The sequence below is a fragment of the Cordyceps javanica genome, chromosome 3, assembly GCF_051103115.1.
Source record: "Cordyceps javanica chromosome 3, complete sequence".
Classification (NCBI taxonomy): domain Eukaryota; kingdom Fungi; phylum Ascomycota; class Sordariomycetes; order Hypocreales; family Cordycipitaceae; genus Cordyceps; species Cordyceps javanica.
The window spans coordinates 3,673,082-3,687,837 of record NC_139297.1 but is presented as its reverse complement, the minus strand read 5'-3'; the positions used below and the strand labels follow the sequence as shown (position 1 = coordinate 3,687,837).

The following is a 14,756-nucleotide window of genomic DNA, read 5'->3' as shown; positions in this document are numbered from 1 at the left end:
CACACACGCGACGCCATGTCGAGTGGCAAAGGAGACGAGCTGCTGGTTCCCAAATTCGGCTCTTTCAAATCAAAAGAGACCAAGGAGAGACCAAAGGAACGGGAAGAGAGCCGCAAGCGAGATTCGCGCGGTGAGAGGAAGAAGCGCTCTCATCACGATGACAGGCGCGAGCTTCGTCGAGAAGGCAGCAGAGAGCCCAAGCGACGAAGAGAGCGCCTTCGGTCTCGTGAGCGGGAACACCACAGAGATACGAAAACATCCGAGGACAGAACAAACTTGCGTGCATCAGGGCCGGATCTATACATGGTGGACACCAAGGGCGACCCGCTAATACGACGGTACGGAACGCTCGACAGGTCGCAGGTTCCTGCCTACTATCGCCACGGCCACGGGCGAGTGTTGGGAACGTCTGGTCGCTTAATCATCTACCGTGATGGTCCCAACGACTCTTTTGGCATTCGCATGCCTGGGGAGGGTCTGCCTCGGTACAGAGATCGAGACGGACTTCGCTCTAAACGGCCGACGGCTCACCCGCGACCTATTCCACTGAGGAGACGCCGGGTAGCAGCGGTAGAGGATGAAGACGAAGATGAAGGATTTTTGTCTCTGAAACGCTCTAAGACGCGAGAACGAGGAGAGGACTCTTCCGCTGATGAGGAGCAACCCTCTTACCGGTCCATAGAGGGTAAGGCCAAGGCAAAGACCTACGACAGCGACATGGAGTCGGACTCGGCTGCATCCGACGAGATTGATGATGAGACAAGCAGTCCCCTCAAGTGGAAGTCAATCCAGCTCAACCGTCGCGTGAAGGAGAAGCCAGAGGACGTTGACGCCTGGCTGGAATTGGTGGAGCACCAAGATGACTTGCTGCGCGCCAGCACCGCAGAGGGCACGGCTCCGGACAACGAATCCCACAGCTACAGCGAGATCAAAGTGTCCATGCTGGAAAAGGCTCTGCAGAGTGCGCAGGATACTGTGGACCGCGAGCGCATCCTCGTGCCGCTGATGCGCGAGGGCGCCAAGGTCTGGAGCAGCAAGGCCGCGGCCAAGAAGTGGGCAGAGCTCGGCGGCCAGGCGGACTCTCTTGCGCTGTGGCGGGTACGACTGGAGTTTATCATGACAAGCATCACCGAGTTTGACTACAGTAGTGTGAAGACGATGCTACTCGAGCGGCTGCGCCACGTACTGTCCACGGGTCACGCGAGTGCTCGAGACTATTTGGAGGTGATTGAGGTCTTTCTGCTGGCGACCAGATTTGTGCACGATACTGGGTACAGAGAGTTGGCGGTCGCGGCATGGCAGGCCACCTTGGAGCTTACATTTTTCCGGCCAGATGTTCACGCCGAGGATGCTTCTGTACCGGGTTCGTTTGAGGAGTTCTGGGAGGGCGAGGTGCCGCGCATCGGCGATCCGGGCGCATCTGGTTGGAAGCACTACGTTGCCTCTGGTGGCCAGGTTGAGCCGCCAGAGCCGCTACGAGCGCCTTCCATAACGGGCGCCCAGTCCAGAGACGCCTTCAAGGCTTGGTCTCAGCTCGAGGCTGAGCATGTAGACGCTGCCAAGCTGCCCGCGAGGACCATGGATGACGGCACAGAGGACGACCCGTTTCGAGTCGTGACTTATACCGACATTGAACCGTTCCTCTTCATGGTCCCGCTGCGTTTCGTACCGGACATTAGCGCCTCGCTTTTTGACGCGTTTCTCATCTTCTGCGGCTTGCCCCCGGCGTCATCAAGCGACTGGGCTAGAAGACTCTACAAGGATCAATTCCTCGCCCCGGCGTGGGGCAACAACGTACCGAGCATAGTCATCGACGCTGCAACACCGGAGCAGCATGAAGGCGAGGGCTCCGTACGCCGTGCGCCCCGCTTCAGTCGGCCGTACAGCGCCTTTGCGATGTCTTCAGAGTCGTTGTTTCCAGGCAAGGAATGGTTTCCATATCTCCAGTCGCAGCTACCAAGCACTTTAATCGACACCCGCTGGCTAGAGACTACACTTGGGCAATTGATCTTTTCTGCCGGATGCAAGGACCTGTCAGAGTATTACTTGGCCGTTTCTTTTACGCGAGACCCGTCGTCCGTGAAGAAGACGGCGAAGAGGCTCTTGAAGCAAAGCCCCGACAATGCCTCACTTTACAATGCATATGCACTCGCAGAGCATGCGAGGGGAAGTAGTGATGTCGGGGCCAAAGTCCTCGAAACAGCACTCTCGTCACCGCTGGTGAGTGCCCCAATAATTGAATGCAGACCGTGACATGGGACAAAGTGCTAACATGAATACAGCTTTCGAAGCAAAGCAGCCGGTTCCGGCTACATCACACGTTGGCCTGGATGGCACTTGCAAATGGCAATCTTTCTTCCTCCAAGCGGGCTCTCTGCGCTGCCAGTGGTTCTGAAGCGGAGGTGTCATTTGCCGATGTGCTCAAGGCTGGCTCGGCATTTTCCGGCAGCATGTCGGAGTCCTTGTCTCTGGGCGATGTCGACTCCGCAGAAACCGCCGCCGAATGTCTTGTCTTGCACAGCTACTTGACCAACAGTGAGGCATCCGAGCCCATGTCGCTCTCACAGGGGAACATCTCGGCAGCCATGGACATGCTGGACTCCACAAGCAAAGAACTGACGGTACGCGGATACGGCAAAACTCATTACTGCGAGCGTCTCGTTCAGTTCGGCGCGCACCTTTTGTATCTCCACGCCACTCGAGGGTACGTAACTGGCACATGCTGTCAATGGCCATGCTCCCATTCTGAAAATAGATGCTAATTCAGTTCTTGTTTTGCTTGTACTTGCAGGCCGCATCGAAGGGTATACATTCGGGACCAGGCGCGCAAGCACCTGCAAAGCTTCGCCTCCAATGCCATCCTGCTCTCGATGCTAGAGTGGTCCGACACCGGTATGCGCGTGGTTGACGAGACGCGCGAGCTGCTGCGCGACCACACGCTGCTGCCCGCGGTGGACTGCGTGGGCAGCCGGCTCTTGGCCATCCAGCACGAGCTCGGCCGCGGCAACGCGCACACGGTCCGGGCGGCCTTTGAGCAAGCTGTCCGCAGCGATGCCTGCCGGGCGAGCGCGGCGCTCTGGGTATGGTACATTCGATTCGCGCACACGCATAGGAAACAGCTGCGAAGCGGCGGCGGCAGCAGCAGCAGCCGCAGCAAGGGCGCCGTGGATGTGCTGTACCGCGCGCTGCGGCACTGTCCTTGGGCAAAGGCAGTGTTTCTGGAGGCGTTTGGGACGCTCGCGGGGGATATGGCGTCGGACGAGCTGCGGTCTGCGTACAACATGATGACGTCAAAGGGTCTGCGGGTCCATGTTGAGCTTGATGAGGTTCTTGAGAGACGGGGCACAGGGCTGACGAGAGCAGGGAAATAGCTCAGAGACGTGCGGCGTGTTATTTGATGCACAGCGTGTACGATACATTAAACAAGCATATGTATGTGCCCGCCCGCCCACCCACACGCCTGATTCAAAGCTACGGCCCGGATCTACCATGGTTGAGAAGCTACTATAGCTAGCGTTTGCGAGCTGTTCGGGGTAAAAAGAAGCCCGAGCATGAGATAACCGCGGCAAGAGTGACCGGAGCTAGCTCACTTTTTACCAATTCATGCCATTCATGCAATTCATCGCCCTCTCATGCATGGCTTGTTTTTCATGCAATTGCTACCACCAAGTGGATGCGGGGCCGGTCTGTTGGGCTCGGAGCTTGAAGAATGAAAATGTCACGCTATCCGAGCTCAAAGTTTCGTCACTCGTTCATCGAGAGAGAGAAAGGACGGGGGGGCGTGTCAGCGTTCGAACGACCATGATCGGCTGCGTTGGCTGCCAGCTACCCATTTCCCTGCTTCGGATCTAGGCGTTTTCGTGTAGAGAGCGCCGGCCCCGATGCAATCGGACAATGATCCGGGATCCAAGGGCGACCCCGGCCAATAAGGGGAGCGGATGCAGACAGTGTTTTGGTTGGCCTCGACACTCTCGCGGCGGGCGGAGGTAATGGAATTGGAAGTAGAGGGCCACTGATTACCTCAAATGACCTAGTAGATCCTCGGGTTAGGAACAGAATCCCCGTGAAACTCTCACCAAAAGCCGATGATTGCGCACCCACTGAATAGAGTTTTGGCGTTCTTGATGATAGCTCGAGAGCCCGAGGCAGTATGTACGTAGGTAGCGAGAGAGGACGGCTTTGCAGCAAGACTTGCTCGTTTGCTAGCTCCGCGCCGACAAGACAAGTAAATCCACAAGCCGTTTTTTCTCGTTTGGCCCAAAAGTTGGCCATTGATTTCTTTTTTTTTTCCGGGGGGGTGTCGGTTTGGCGGGTTTTGGTCAAGGCTGGCGCGCCGCATCGGATTTACACTACGCGACTAGCACACTTTATTCCGATTCAGCCATGTCGATCTCTCGCTCTCGCCCTCCTCCGGGGCCGTTGGAGGGGTTGGTTGGCAAATCGGCGTTGCCGTTGCCCACAGAGATTGAGAGAGAGATGGAGAAAAGAGACGAGAGGTGTTTCGGAAGCCGGGTGGCGTTGCAAGCGCAAAGCTGTGGGCTTCGGTGTCATCTCTCCCCCATGGTGTATGCGTACGTCTGTATTGTTAGCTGTCCGCCTGCGTCCATCGTCGGAGCTATCAAGGTGGGTAGCCGATGAGAGTTTGCGAGAAGCTCCAGTAAAAACGAGTACGTCAACGTGTAACGGTATGCGGTCATTGGCAAGGCTGAACTGGTGTTCGGTAGCTGAGAGAAGGAGGTGGTTTTGCTCGAGGTTATTTAAACAGCTTGTTCCGCCCTGTTTTCCCGTTCCATGTTTCTTGTATACTCTCAGACTCGGTCTCTTGCACAAGTTTAGAACACCAACAACACCACATCTAAAATCGCAAATATCCCCTTCTCTGCTCCCTTTACAACAACAATAGCAACAAACAACAAGACCAAAATCAACATGTCTCTCCAAGGTAAAGTGGCCCTCATTACCGGCGGTGCCAAAAACCTCGGCGCAGAGATCGCGCGGGAGCTTGCCGGGCTGGGGGCCAACCTGGCGCTGCACTACAACTCGGCCAAGTCCAAGGAGGACGCGGACGCGCTGGGCCAGGAGTTTGCGTCCAAATTTCCCGGCGTCAAGGTCAAGTTTTACCAGGGCGACCTGACGACCGAGGCAGCCGTGGAGAAGCTGTTCCAATCGGCCAAGGCGGACCTGGGCCAGATTGACATTGTGATTAACACGGTGGGCAAGGTGTTGAAGAAGGCGATTGGGGAGATTTCCGAGGCTGAATACGACTCGATGTTTGCGTATGTTTTTTTTCTCTTTCCTTGTTTCTTTTTTTTTTTTCTTTTTTTTTCCTCTCTTTTTTTGCTCCTGTCAATTCTTTTCTTCTTCAAGTGAGCGAAATGTAACAAAAAGACTGACACGGGCATCTTCGAATAGCATCAACTCCAAGGCGGCCTTCTTCATCCTCAAGGCGGGCAGCAAGTACGTCTCGGACGGGGGCAAGATCATCACGATCGTGACGGCGCTGCTGGCGGCCTTTACGGGCTTCTACACGTCGTACGCCGGGTCCAAGGCTCCGGTCGAGCACTTTACGCGGGGCGTGGCCAAGGAGCTGCAGCCGCGTCTGGTGAGCGTGAATGCGATTGCGCCGGGACCGATGGATACTCGTAAGTCTTCTGTTTTGAATTTTGCTGTACACGCATGTACACGCACGCAAAGACAAGACCAAACTCGACTGACCGACACGTCTCCGTGTCCACACATAGCCTTTTTTTACCCGCAAGAGTCACCCGAGGCCGTAGCCTTTCACAAGAGCCAGGGCCTGGGCGGACGGCTGACGGACGTCAAGGACATTGCGCCGCTGGTGCGCTTCCTGGTGACGGAGGGCGGCTGGATCACGGGTCAGACGCTGTTTGCCAACGGTGGCTACACGACCCGATAGACGGACGAAGGACTCGATGTGCCAGACGACGCCGAGGAACGCTGGGCAGTCGTTGGGGATATGCGTGTATGCCCAAGGTCAATATAATATAGATGAATGATGAAGAGGAGTCGTCCATCATTTTGTGGAATGCGTGTGCTTGATGAGTGAGAATCGTCTGTTGTCACTGCAGCTCTTCTTTTTGGGTTGCAAGTTCCGTGTTTGACAGCCCGCCAGCGCACGGTCCGCTGTTGGACCTTGTCCGCGACAAGTGCATTGTTCAATATCGGCCTGACGGGATCCGTATTTGGGTATCTGGGGAGGAGAAGAGGGGCGATGAGGTGCCAAACTGGATGGATATCTGGAGAAGACGAAGAATAAAAAGTGATATATGGATCTCAAATCAAAATGAAAAAAAAATTGTAGAGATGCAAAGAGACGAAACAAAAAAAAAATAACTGATAGACGACGGACATGGCTCCCTGGCGTGGTTTTTGGTGGGCTGCAGAATGAGCAGGGGGGGTCCTTTGGCGGGCCTTGCAGGGAGAAAAGTTACCTCCAGTGGCTTTGGTTGGGGGGAGGTGCAAGCAACATTGTGCTAACGGGAAGACATAGTGAGTCACGGCGCAACCTGTTAACGTGGTGTAGCGTGGGGGCTACGGTTGGTATATGTACTGGTACTATCAGAAAAGCCAAGGGTACATGCAGGTTACCGATGACTCCAAAGTTGGCAGCTGCAGTCACAAAGTCAGTGCTCTCTGAGCGGAGTAGTAATATAATAAAGCAGGTTCACAAGATGAAGCCGGGCGACAAGTGTCTTTCATGTTGAAAAGCATCAGTTTCTTGGAGCGGCATCTGTACATGTTGATGAAGATACATATGTATACACACCACACAAACACACGCACACACCGATTAATGAAATGAAATCAACGAATAACCCCACTGAAAGTGACAGAGTCGCCTGTATATTACATCTTTAGACATGATCCCTCTAACTTAGATCTTGCCATCAATCCAGTTGCTCTCGTCGGCGACAAGGCCTGCGTCAAGGTTGTTTGTGTGTCGACGATGCTCAGCAATGGATGGGGCACCGGCCCACTGAGGCTGCACAAGCAAGGTCCCCGACCCCTGCAGTTTTACATGCAGCTGACAGCCTGCTACTCCGTACTAGGTACCTACCTACAGGCTACTGGTAGGTATTCAATTCCCCGTTCCATTGTTCGCTAATAAGAATACCTGGACGCTGGTATCACTCAGAGCGGTCCTCAACAGCCTCGTCTGGTCTGCATTTCGCTCTCTCCATCTGACAAGTTGGGGCCAATCCTCATTTGTAGGCAGTTGGTAGATACTCTATGATATGTGCAGTAAATAAGAAAACGCCGTGTATTTTCCAGGCAGAGGTCACTCACCACCATCAACAAAGTTTGCTAACCCCCCCCCCCCCCCCCCCCCCCGCCTCCTCCTCCCCAGCCACTCGAATTTACGGTCAAGCCGCCTCCACCTGCTGTCGCTCTTACTCAGTACTGCCGCTGCACCTCACCGCAGATAGACAGGCATACCGACCCCCATCCGCCCACCTGCATTGGTCCCGACTCGTAACGACTCCTCTCGCCTGCGTCTTGCATCTGCACGACAACCCGTTCTTCCATCTACGACAGAGCCAACCACACAGACCTGTTTTTTTGGGGGATATTTCTCTCTCTTACTTCTCACGATCTCATTTTGCTTTTTTTTTTTTTCCACAAAAAAAAATAGGAACGGATATAGGCATAGCTGTCGTGTCCTTGCTCATCGTCCGTTTGACAGCTTTGGCCCTCCCGGTTTTATACAAAACGCGGCACGCACCCGTCGACGACACATGCCGACTGATACGAAACTCGACACACTTTCGCCCTCTACTTGAATTGAAAAAATACTTCCGTTCGGCTTCCTCATCGCCTATACATACCGAGCTCTGAAAGGCGAAAACCAACTCACTTTGTGCGCGGGTGTTGTCGCCAGCTGCAATCTTGGGGCCCGTTACTAGTTATCTTGCTTTTGCTGGAACTTGTCATCCAAGACTCCTCCCCCAATCAGCCTCTACCCGCTCTATACAACCACGTCATATAAACCCAGATATACGCAAGAATAGAAGCGCAACACCATGCCCTTCTTCCCCGAAGCCTTCACCGAGGGCCTCTCCGTGCACTCGAGCGGCGGCCACCACCGTCGCTCCTCCTCGCGCCACCGCACCAGCAAGCGTCGTCGCTCCCGCTCCAGCTCCCGCGATCGCGACCGTGACCGGGACCGCGGCGCCGGCTCCTTCGTCAGCGACCTCTTTGGCAAGGACAGCAACTACAGCAAGCACAATGCCTCGCGCGGCTCCTTTTTCGGCCTGCCTCTAGGCAACTCATCGCGCGGCAGCTTCTTCCCCTTTGGTACGTCCTCCTATTCCTTCTCCTTCACCTCCTTCTTCCTGCAATCCCTCACTTCTCCCCTTCCACCTTGATGCGCCGGTACCAAACATGCCTCTCTTTTCTTTCTGTCACTGACATGACCATCTGCAAACAGGCGGCGGCAACTCGCGCTCCTCATACTATAAGCGCTCCCCTCGCAAAGGCTTCATGCAGCGCGCCTACAAGCAGCTCAAGCGCCTCATCCGCGATCTCATACACTGGTTCAAGCGCCACCCTTGGAAGGTCTTCTTCATGGTCATCATGCCCCTCGTCACCGGTGGCGCCCTGACCGCCCTCCTCGCCCGCTTCGGCCTGCGCATTCCCCCGTCCCTCGAGCGCGCCCTCGGCATGGCCTCGCGCGCTGCCTCGGGTGATGGTTTCGGCCTCGTCAGCGACGCCGTCCGCATGGCCGGTGGCGGTGGTGCCGGCCATGCTAGCACCCGCGGCGGCTTCGGCAGCAGTAGCAGCAGCTACTACGACAGCTATACCCGCCATGGCGGCAGCGGCTTTGGCGATTTCCAAGGTTTCGGGCATGCCAGAAGCAGCCACGGCAGCGGCGGCGACGACTGGGCCAACGGGCTTGTCAATGGCGTTGCCAAAATGTTCCGCTAAAAAAGACATTTTTGCCAAATTCACTTGTTTGTTCATGTCTACAAAAGCCCCAGTCGCTTGTTCTGTCCTTGACTTCTGTGTGTACGCATCTCACTGAATTTGATACGGATTTGGAAGAATTCTGCATCGTACATACATGGTTTCAACCTGTTTCTTTGCACGAGAAAGTCGTCTGTCATTACACTCTGTTTCTACACCACTGCCGCTACTACCCTTACCACACGCGTACATGACCCAATTCTGTACACACACGCATATGTATATACCATCTCATATAGTCAGAGTACGAGAAAGCTGCCTCTTGTCCGGAAAAGTTATTGTTCATTTTCCGTGACGCACAGGTCCTTAGCCGAATCCCAATCAATATCTGATACGACTCATGCATTCACTCCTTCACCAAAAAAAAAAGAAGCTGAAAAAAAGGGGAAAGCTGTGCATAAATGTAGTAGTATTTTCTTCAACACTGAAACGTGCCGTGTGCTATTTGCAACCTTGTATTTTTTCTCTTTTTCTTAGTTTTGTTCCCTTTTTTTTTCTATTTCTTCCTCTTATCATGCAAAATTGTATATGCCTCTTTTGCAAAAACATGGAAGAGAAAAAAGAAAGACAGCTGCTTCCAAAATCTGAGAAATAGTGTGTTAAGCAAAAAAAAAAAGCAAATTCAAACCAACCACCGTCAAGAAAACACACTCGGCCCTTTCAAAATATAACAAAAACCACCAGACAGGAGCAAAATAAGCAACCGACAACAGAGAGAGTGAGAGAGAGGAGGGTGGAAACAAGGACAAGAAAGAAAAAAGTAGAAATGAACAAAGCAGCCCGTTATCAAACCCTCATGCTATGCACTATACTAAGAAAAAGAGACGAGAAAAAAAAACGAAATGCTATGTACATCATCATGGATAGGGGCTTGCGTTCTTCTTGCTTCTTTTTTCATCCAACGTGCCACCGACGCTGTAGGAGACTTATCTGTGTGCAGTCATCTCTGGTGCGTGGTTTGTCGCTGGTGTTTGCATCAAAGTACAATTCCTCCTCTTAAATATGAGACAAGGCTCGTCTTCCCCAATAAGTAAAGTAGACTGTGCCAACACCACCTCTCAATATGAAAAAAAAATGGAAAAAAAGGCTGCAATGTTGTGAGACGCCTATACAGGTCGTGGAGATTAAAAGTTCCTTTTTTGTGGGGGGGTTTCTTTTCTTCCTGCTGGATTGTTCTCACGAACAAGGCCCAGGTTTGCTGGGCTTCCAGAACTGCATCATTCGCCCCAACTTCTTCGTCCTGCTACTGCGTGCAGCAGCTCTACTCCCGGTCTCCTCAAACGTCAATTCCGTCGAGAGTTTGCTGCGCTCTCCGTGGGAGCTACTGATAAGTCGGCTGAGGCTGATCAGGCTGGATCGCCGACGACCAAACGCAGCCGAGGAAACAGACGACGGTCGCTGATCTCGTAATGTGCTTGGCTGAGGACGAGCTTGCGGATTGTAGCTGCCGCTATCTCTCGCCATGGTCGATGTGCTAGAGGCGATGGAGGGGTTGTCGTAATCCATCGAGATGCGCACTTCCGGGCCGGGTTCCCCCATCATCAAGGAGTGGAAAGAGTTGTCTTCGGCCACAGACGATGGAGCTGTGGAGACTCGTTGAGCATCGGACATGGGTGACCTCGGTGAAGGGTGCGACGAGGCCGTGCTAATCGAGTAGGGGCTGAGTGGCATGGACGCGCCTTGAGGAAGTGTCAAGGGAACTGCATCAACAGGCGGGGGCTCGCTGTTTGGCATGTGCAGGATCCTCTTTGGCGAATACGCACCCGAGTCCGACGAGTATCTGCGGCTCGGTGGCATCATGGGGCTTTGCAAACCAAGATTCAGACCGGTCGGCTCCTCAAGAATAACACTCTCGTGTAGAGAAGTCTTCGAGCATTCAGCACGCACTGAGCGAGCACCGCTCTGATCCTGATCGCCATATCCGGAGCTCTTGCGTCGCACAGCAAGGCCACGCAGGCTGGTAGTCTCAGAACCACTGTCACTGAAGATGATATTCTCCCCTTTGTGCTCCCACCTGCTGTCCCTGTCCGTGGCAGCTGTCAGGTTACCTGCATCACTTGCTTCGTCTTCTTCCCTATCCTCCTGCTCCTCCTCTTCTTCCTCGAAGACATCGGCCATTGTCGAGTTACTGCTGAATCGATTGATGCCAGCCCGACCAGCATCAAACGGTGGTAGATCAGGTGCCGATTCAGCCCGACGATGGTAGTGCATGCCAGGACCACCAAAGCCCTTCATGCCTTGTGCACTGTGCAAGCGGCGTCTGCCGGCGGTACCGGCTGCGCGCTGTGCCGCCTCCCACTCTGGATTGTGCGGGAGTGGCGTGTTAAATGGACCAAGTGCGGCATCAAGATCAATCATGGGTGACATAATCTCATCTGGTCGGCGTGGCAGCTGCGTCATGAGGGAGGGCGGCTCCGGGGGTTGAATATGGACAGCTGGAGCAAGCATAGGCTCATGCCCGGCATAGTCTTCCTCGTCGTCGTCATCCTCGTCCATGGGTGTGACCGAAGGAGGAGGCGTGGGTGGTCGTACAGCACTGGGTTTGCGTCTGCGCTTCTCTCCTTTGCTCTTGATTGGCAAAATCGAGCCGGCCCAACCCTTCACAGTTTGGGTTCGGGATTTTCTGTTATTCTTCTTCCGCTGCGGCGTTGACGGGTTGGCAGCGTCCGAGTCCGATCCTCGGTCCGAGGAGGAGACGGTGTGGCCACGCGAGACGGAATCAGAAGAGCTTGAGCTTATGGGACGAGTTTTTGTTGACACGCTCGTTTCCAGACCAAAGAATGACCAGCGTTTCGGTGCTCTCGTCGGGCTTGGCAAGGCCGGGTCGGCGGTAGAAGGTTCGCTGACGCCAATAAGTGCTGGGATGGAGTTTCGGCGTCTGGGTGAGGTATTTGTCTGCTCGGGCGGGGGACTAGCAACAGTCTCCAGGATGGCACCAGCTGTGGATGGCCTCGATTCTCGCGTCTCCTTGGTCGGGTTGCGCGCGGGTGCGGCAGAGCTGTAATCATCGCCAAATGACGTGGGGGAAACAACTGAGGAGATGCTTTCAGACATGCAGTGTCCTGGTCGCGCGGTCACGGTACTGGATGTATCACTAGACACCAGGGAAAGTGGCCGAGGAATGAACTCGAGAGTGTCTGAAAAGCCAACGCGGGCTCTGGCGGTGGATCTCGCCGGCTTGGGGCTGGGTGGGAAGGAGGAATCTGATTCCCGTAGCGATTCTGCCGGGGTGGGAGGTTCCTGAACAGGCGCAGGCAGCGCAGTGAGGATCAAAGGGTCGTCTGCGAGAGGTATAGTAGCTTTGATTCCTTGATCAAAGTTGGTCGGGCTGTTGGGGGCGCTGCTGCCTTTGGGAGTCCAATCCATTGCAGGAGGTTGCAAGATGGGCAAGTCATTGGTGGAAATGGCACCGGACATGCCTCTCCGGTGGCCGCGTCGGGGCGGTGGAGGCTGTAGCGATTGAGGGAAAACGCCATCCTTTGTTGGGCTCGTACTCATAACGGCAATGGAACTACCATCGCGAATGCTTCCGCCGACAAACTCACTGCCTCCTCTACGGTGGCCATGGCGGATGGGTCTGGACGATGGCGGGGGATTGGGCGAGTGTGGCGAGGTGGGCGGGCTGAGAAGCGTGGGCGAGTTGAGGGTATGAGGAATCGAGGCACCGGGGTTGAAGCTAAAGTCAGGAAGCGCAGCAGGTCGATGCGGACGATCGTCGCGGGCGGGAAAGCGAAATTCCTGGTTGTTGAGCGAGGCAGGCGAAGGCTGCTCCGTCGAATCGAAGTCGAGAGCAGGTTCCAAGGGCGTGGGCTGAGCAGGAAAAACGAAATCGGGGATCGCGAGCGGCGCATCTCGCCGTGACGAGGCAGGGGGGCGCGTTTCTCGTGTTGCATCGTACGTCAAGGGTTGGAGCGTCGGAGACGATTCATTGTGGCCCATGGTAGGGCCCAACGTAGCAGCCATCATTCCTTTGACCGCGCAGCGGCAAAATATTGAATGATGGGAGCTACAAGTACGTGGTGGTCATAGGACGACGCGGAGGGCGAGATGCGTTGTGAGCGAGGAGGATCGTGATTTGCAGTCGTGAGAAATGGACGGAGGAGGTCGTAAGGGCGAATAAAGTCTGCTTCATAAATAATGTATCTACAGAGCGATGAATGGCCTCGTCAGCACGAGCAATGGCAGATTGAAGAGTAGCAGAGGACGTCGTCGTCGTCTTGGGGGCAACAGTGGCGGGGGGGAGAGAGTGAAGAGCGACACGCACCTTGAGAAAAGCAAACTGGGCAAAAATGCTGGTGCAGAAGAATCAAGGCAGAGAAAAAGATTGAGGCAAAAAAGAAAGGAGCGGACGGTCAAGACCAGCGCAAACTCGAATTATCGAGGAGCGACTGGAATCACACCAAAGGAGAGGGGAGGGGAGGGCGGATTCAAAAAGCGCGCGAAGGCGTTGAAGTTGGGGGAAGAGATGAAGATGCCGGAATGAGAGAAGAGAAAGAGGAAAACGGGGCGTAGAAGAAAGAAAGGATGGGAGAGGGCCGGTTTGAGCGGAGCCACAGGCGGCGGCGGCGGCGCGCGACAGAGGAGTGAGGGAGTGTGAGCGTAGGAAAGAGAGAGAGAAACCAGGCAGCCAGCGCTAGCCAGCCAGCCAGCCAGCCAGCCAGCCAGCAGAGAGAGACAGACGGGCCTGGTAAAGCCTGGCTGCCAGCTGGAAAAAGGGAAATGATTAAGAAAAGAATTATTAAAAATTGAGAGAAAAAAGACTAGGCGTATGACGCTAGGCCGGGTTTGTTTGTTGGCTGGTGGAGAAGGGCGTGGGGAGGGTTGGGAGGGGAGGGCGCCCCTTCGATTTGCCCAGGCCGCCAAGTTGACAGTACAGAAGTACCTGTTGACCTGGGTTGCTGGGCTAGGGCGATGGATCCGTACCTATATGATATTATTAGGCACTGTCTAATCCGTACGGAGCGCTGGAGTGAGTACCTACTTAAGAATGGTTCCCGGCATGGATGGGACCGAGTGCGCCTGTGCTTTGCAGAGGCCATGAGGAAGAGGCGGATTGGTACCAAGGTACCAAGGTATATTTACCAAAGTACTGGTAGACAAGCACCCAAGTACTTGTGTATGGTGGTGGTTGTAGGCTCACGTCCGTATAGACTGTAAGTATCCAAGTTGGAGGGAGGCTGACAGGGAGGCAGCGTGCACCGCAATTCGGCGCCCGTGTATAAGCAGGTGCACTTTTTACAGGTACAAGGAAGCGCAGTCTCGGTGCCAGCCTGCCAGGTTCGTGAGTTAAAAAAATACATGAACCGGACGGGTGCAGTTGATACTTAGATAGGTACCTACTGCAAACAGAATCCACTCCCCCCGAGGTAAACAGATGGCAGGGCAAGAGGAGGAGATTGAATTACGTGCAGCGAGCACTGTTCTTTTTTGTGGGTCGCAGCGTGGCACAGTGGGTGGTACGGGGGAGTAAGTACTTACAGCGTAAACTTGGGAGTGCAGGTTACTTACAGATTACAGATTACTTACAGTGGGCTCTCAATGGTTGAATGCCAGGTGCCTACTTGGCGGTGCGTGGCCCAGCTGCCGGGCTGCAGGTACATGTGAGCCCCTCGAGCAGCTGGCAGAAGGGGCGCGGGGAAGGGAGACAAGGCTGCAACCAGTGCGCCGTGCTAGGTAAGTAGGTGTTACTGTCCAGTGTCAGGTCACTTGCAATATGTATGTACCTGCCGTGGGGGCACTACCTAACTACCTACTAAGAGAGCCAGGAACAA

General features: G+C 54.6%; 4 protein-coding genes across 4 annotated transcripts; 3 read left to right on the top strand and 1 right to left on the bottom strand.

The window, feature by feature from the left end:
- Nucleotides 1-15: 15 nt before the first annotated feature.
- On the top strand, nucleotides 16-3,371 carry V2A60_005301 (NRDE-2, necessary for RNA interference-domain-containing protein; the record flags this gene model as incomplete). Its single annotated transcript, XM_083256613.1, has 3 exons — nucleotides 16-2,220; nucleotides 2,283-2,704; nucleotides 2,792-3,371. The coding sequence occupies 3 exons, from the start codon at nucleotides 16-18 to the stop codon at nucleotides 3,369-3,371; spliced, it is 3,207 nt and encodes a 1,068-aa protein (XP_083112739.1).
- A 1,558-nt stretch (nucleotides 3,372-4,929) lies between these two features.
- V2A60_005300 (uncharacterized protein) lies at nucleotides 4,930-5,917 on the top strand (the record flags this gene model as incomplete). Its single annotated transcript, XM_083256612.1, has 3 exons — nucleotides 4,930-5,276; nucleotides 5,413-5,642; nucleotides 5,742-5,917. 3 exons carry the CDS (start codon nucleotides 4,930-4,932, stop codon nucleotides 5,915-5,917), a joined length of 753 nt encoding a protein of 250 aa, XP_083112738.1.
- A 2,125-nt stretch (nucleotides 5,918-8,042) lies between these two features.
- V2A60_005299 (uncharacterized protein) lies at nucleotides 8,043-8,946 on the top strand (the record flags this gene model as incomplete). Its single annotated transcript, XM_083256611.1, has 2 exons — nucleotides 8,043-8,316; nucleotides 8,450-8,946. 2 exons carry the CDS (start codon nucleotides 8,043-8,045, stop codon nucleotides 8,944-8,946), a joined length of 771 nt encoding a protein of 256 aa, XP_083112737.1.
- A 1,215-nt stretch (nucleotides 8,947-10,161) lies between these two features.
- Nucleotides 10,162-12,924, bottom strand: V2A60_005298 (uncharacterized protein; the record flags this gene model as incomplete). The annotated part of the gene is made up of 1 exon (XM_083256610.1): nucleotides 10,162-12,924. One exon carries the CDS (start codon nucleotides 12,922-12,924, stop codon nucleotides 10,162-10,164), a length of 2,763 nt encoding a protein of 920 aa, XP_083112736.1.
- Nucleotides 12,925-14,756: the final 1,832 nt, after the last annotated feature.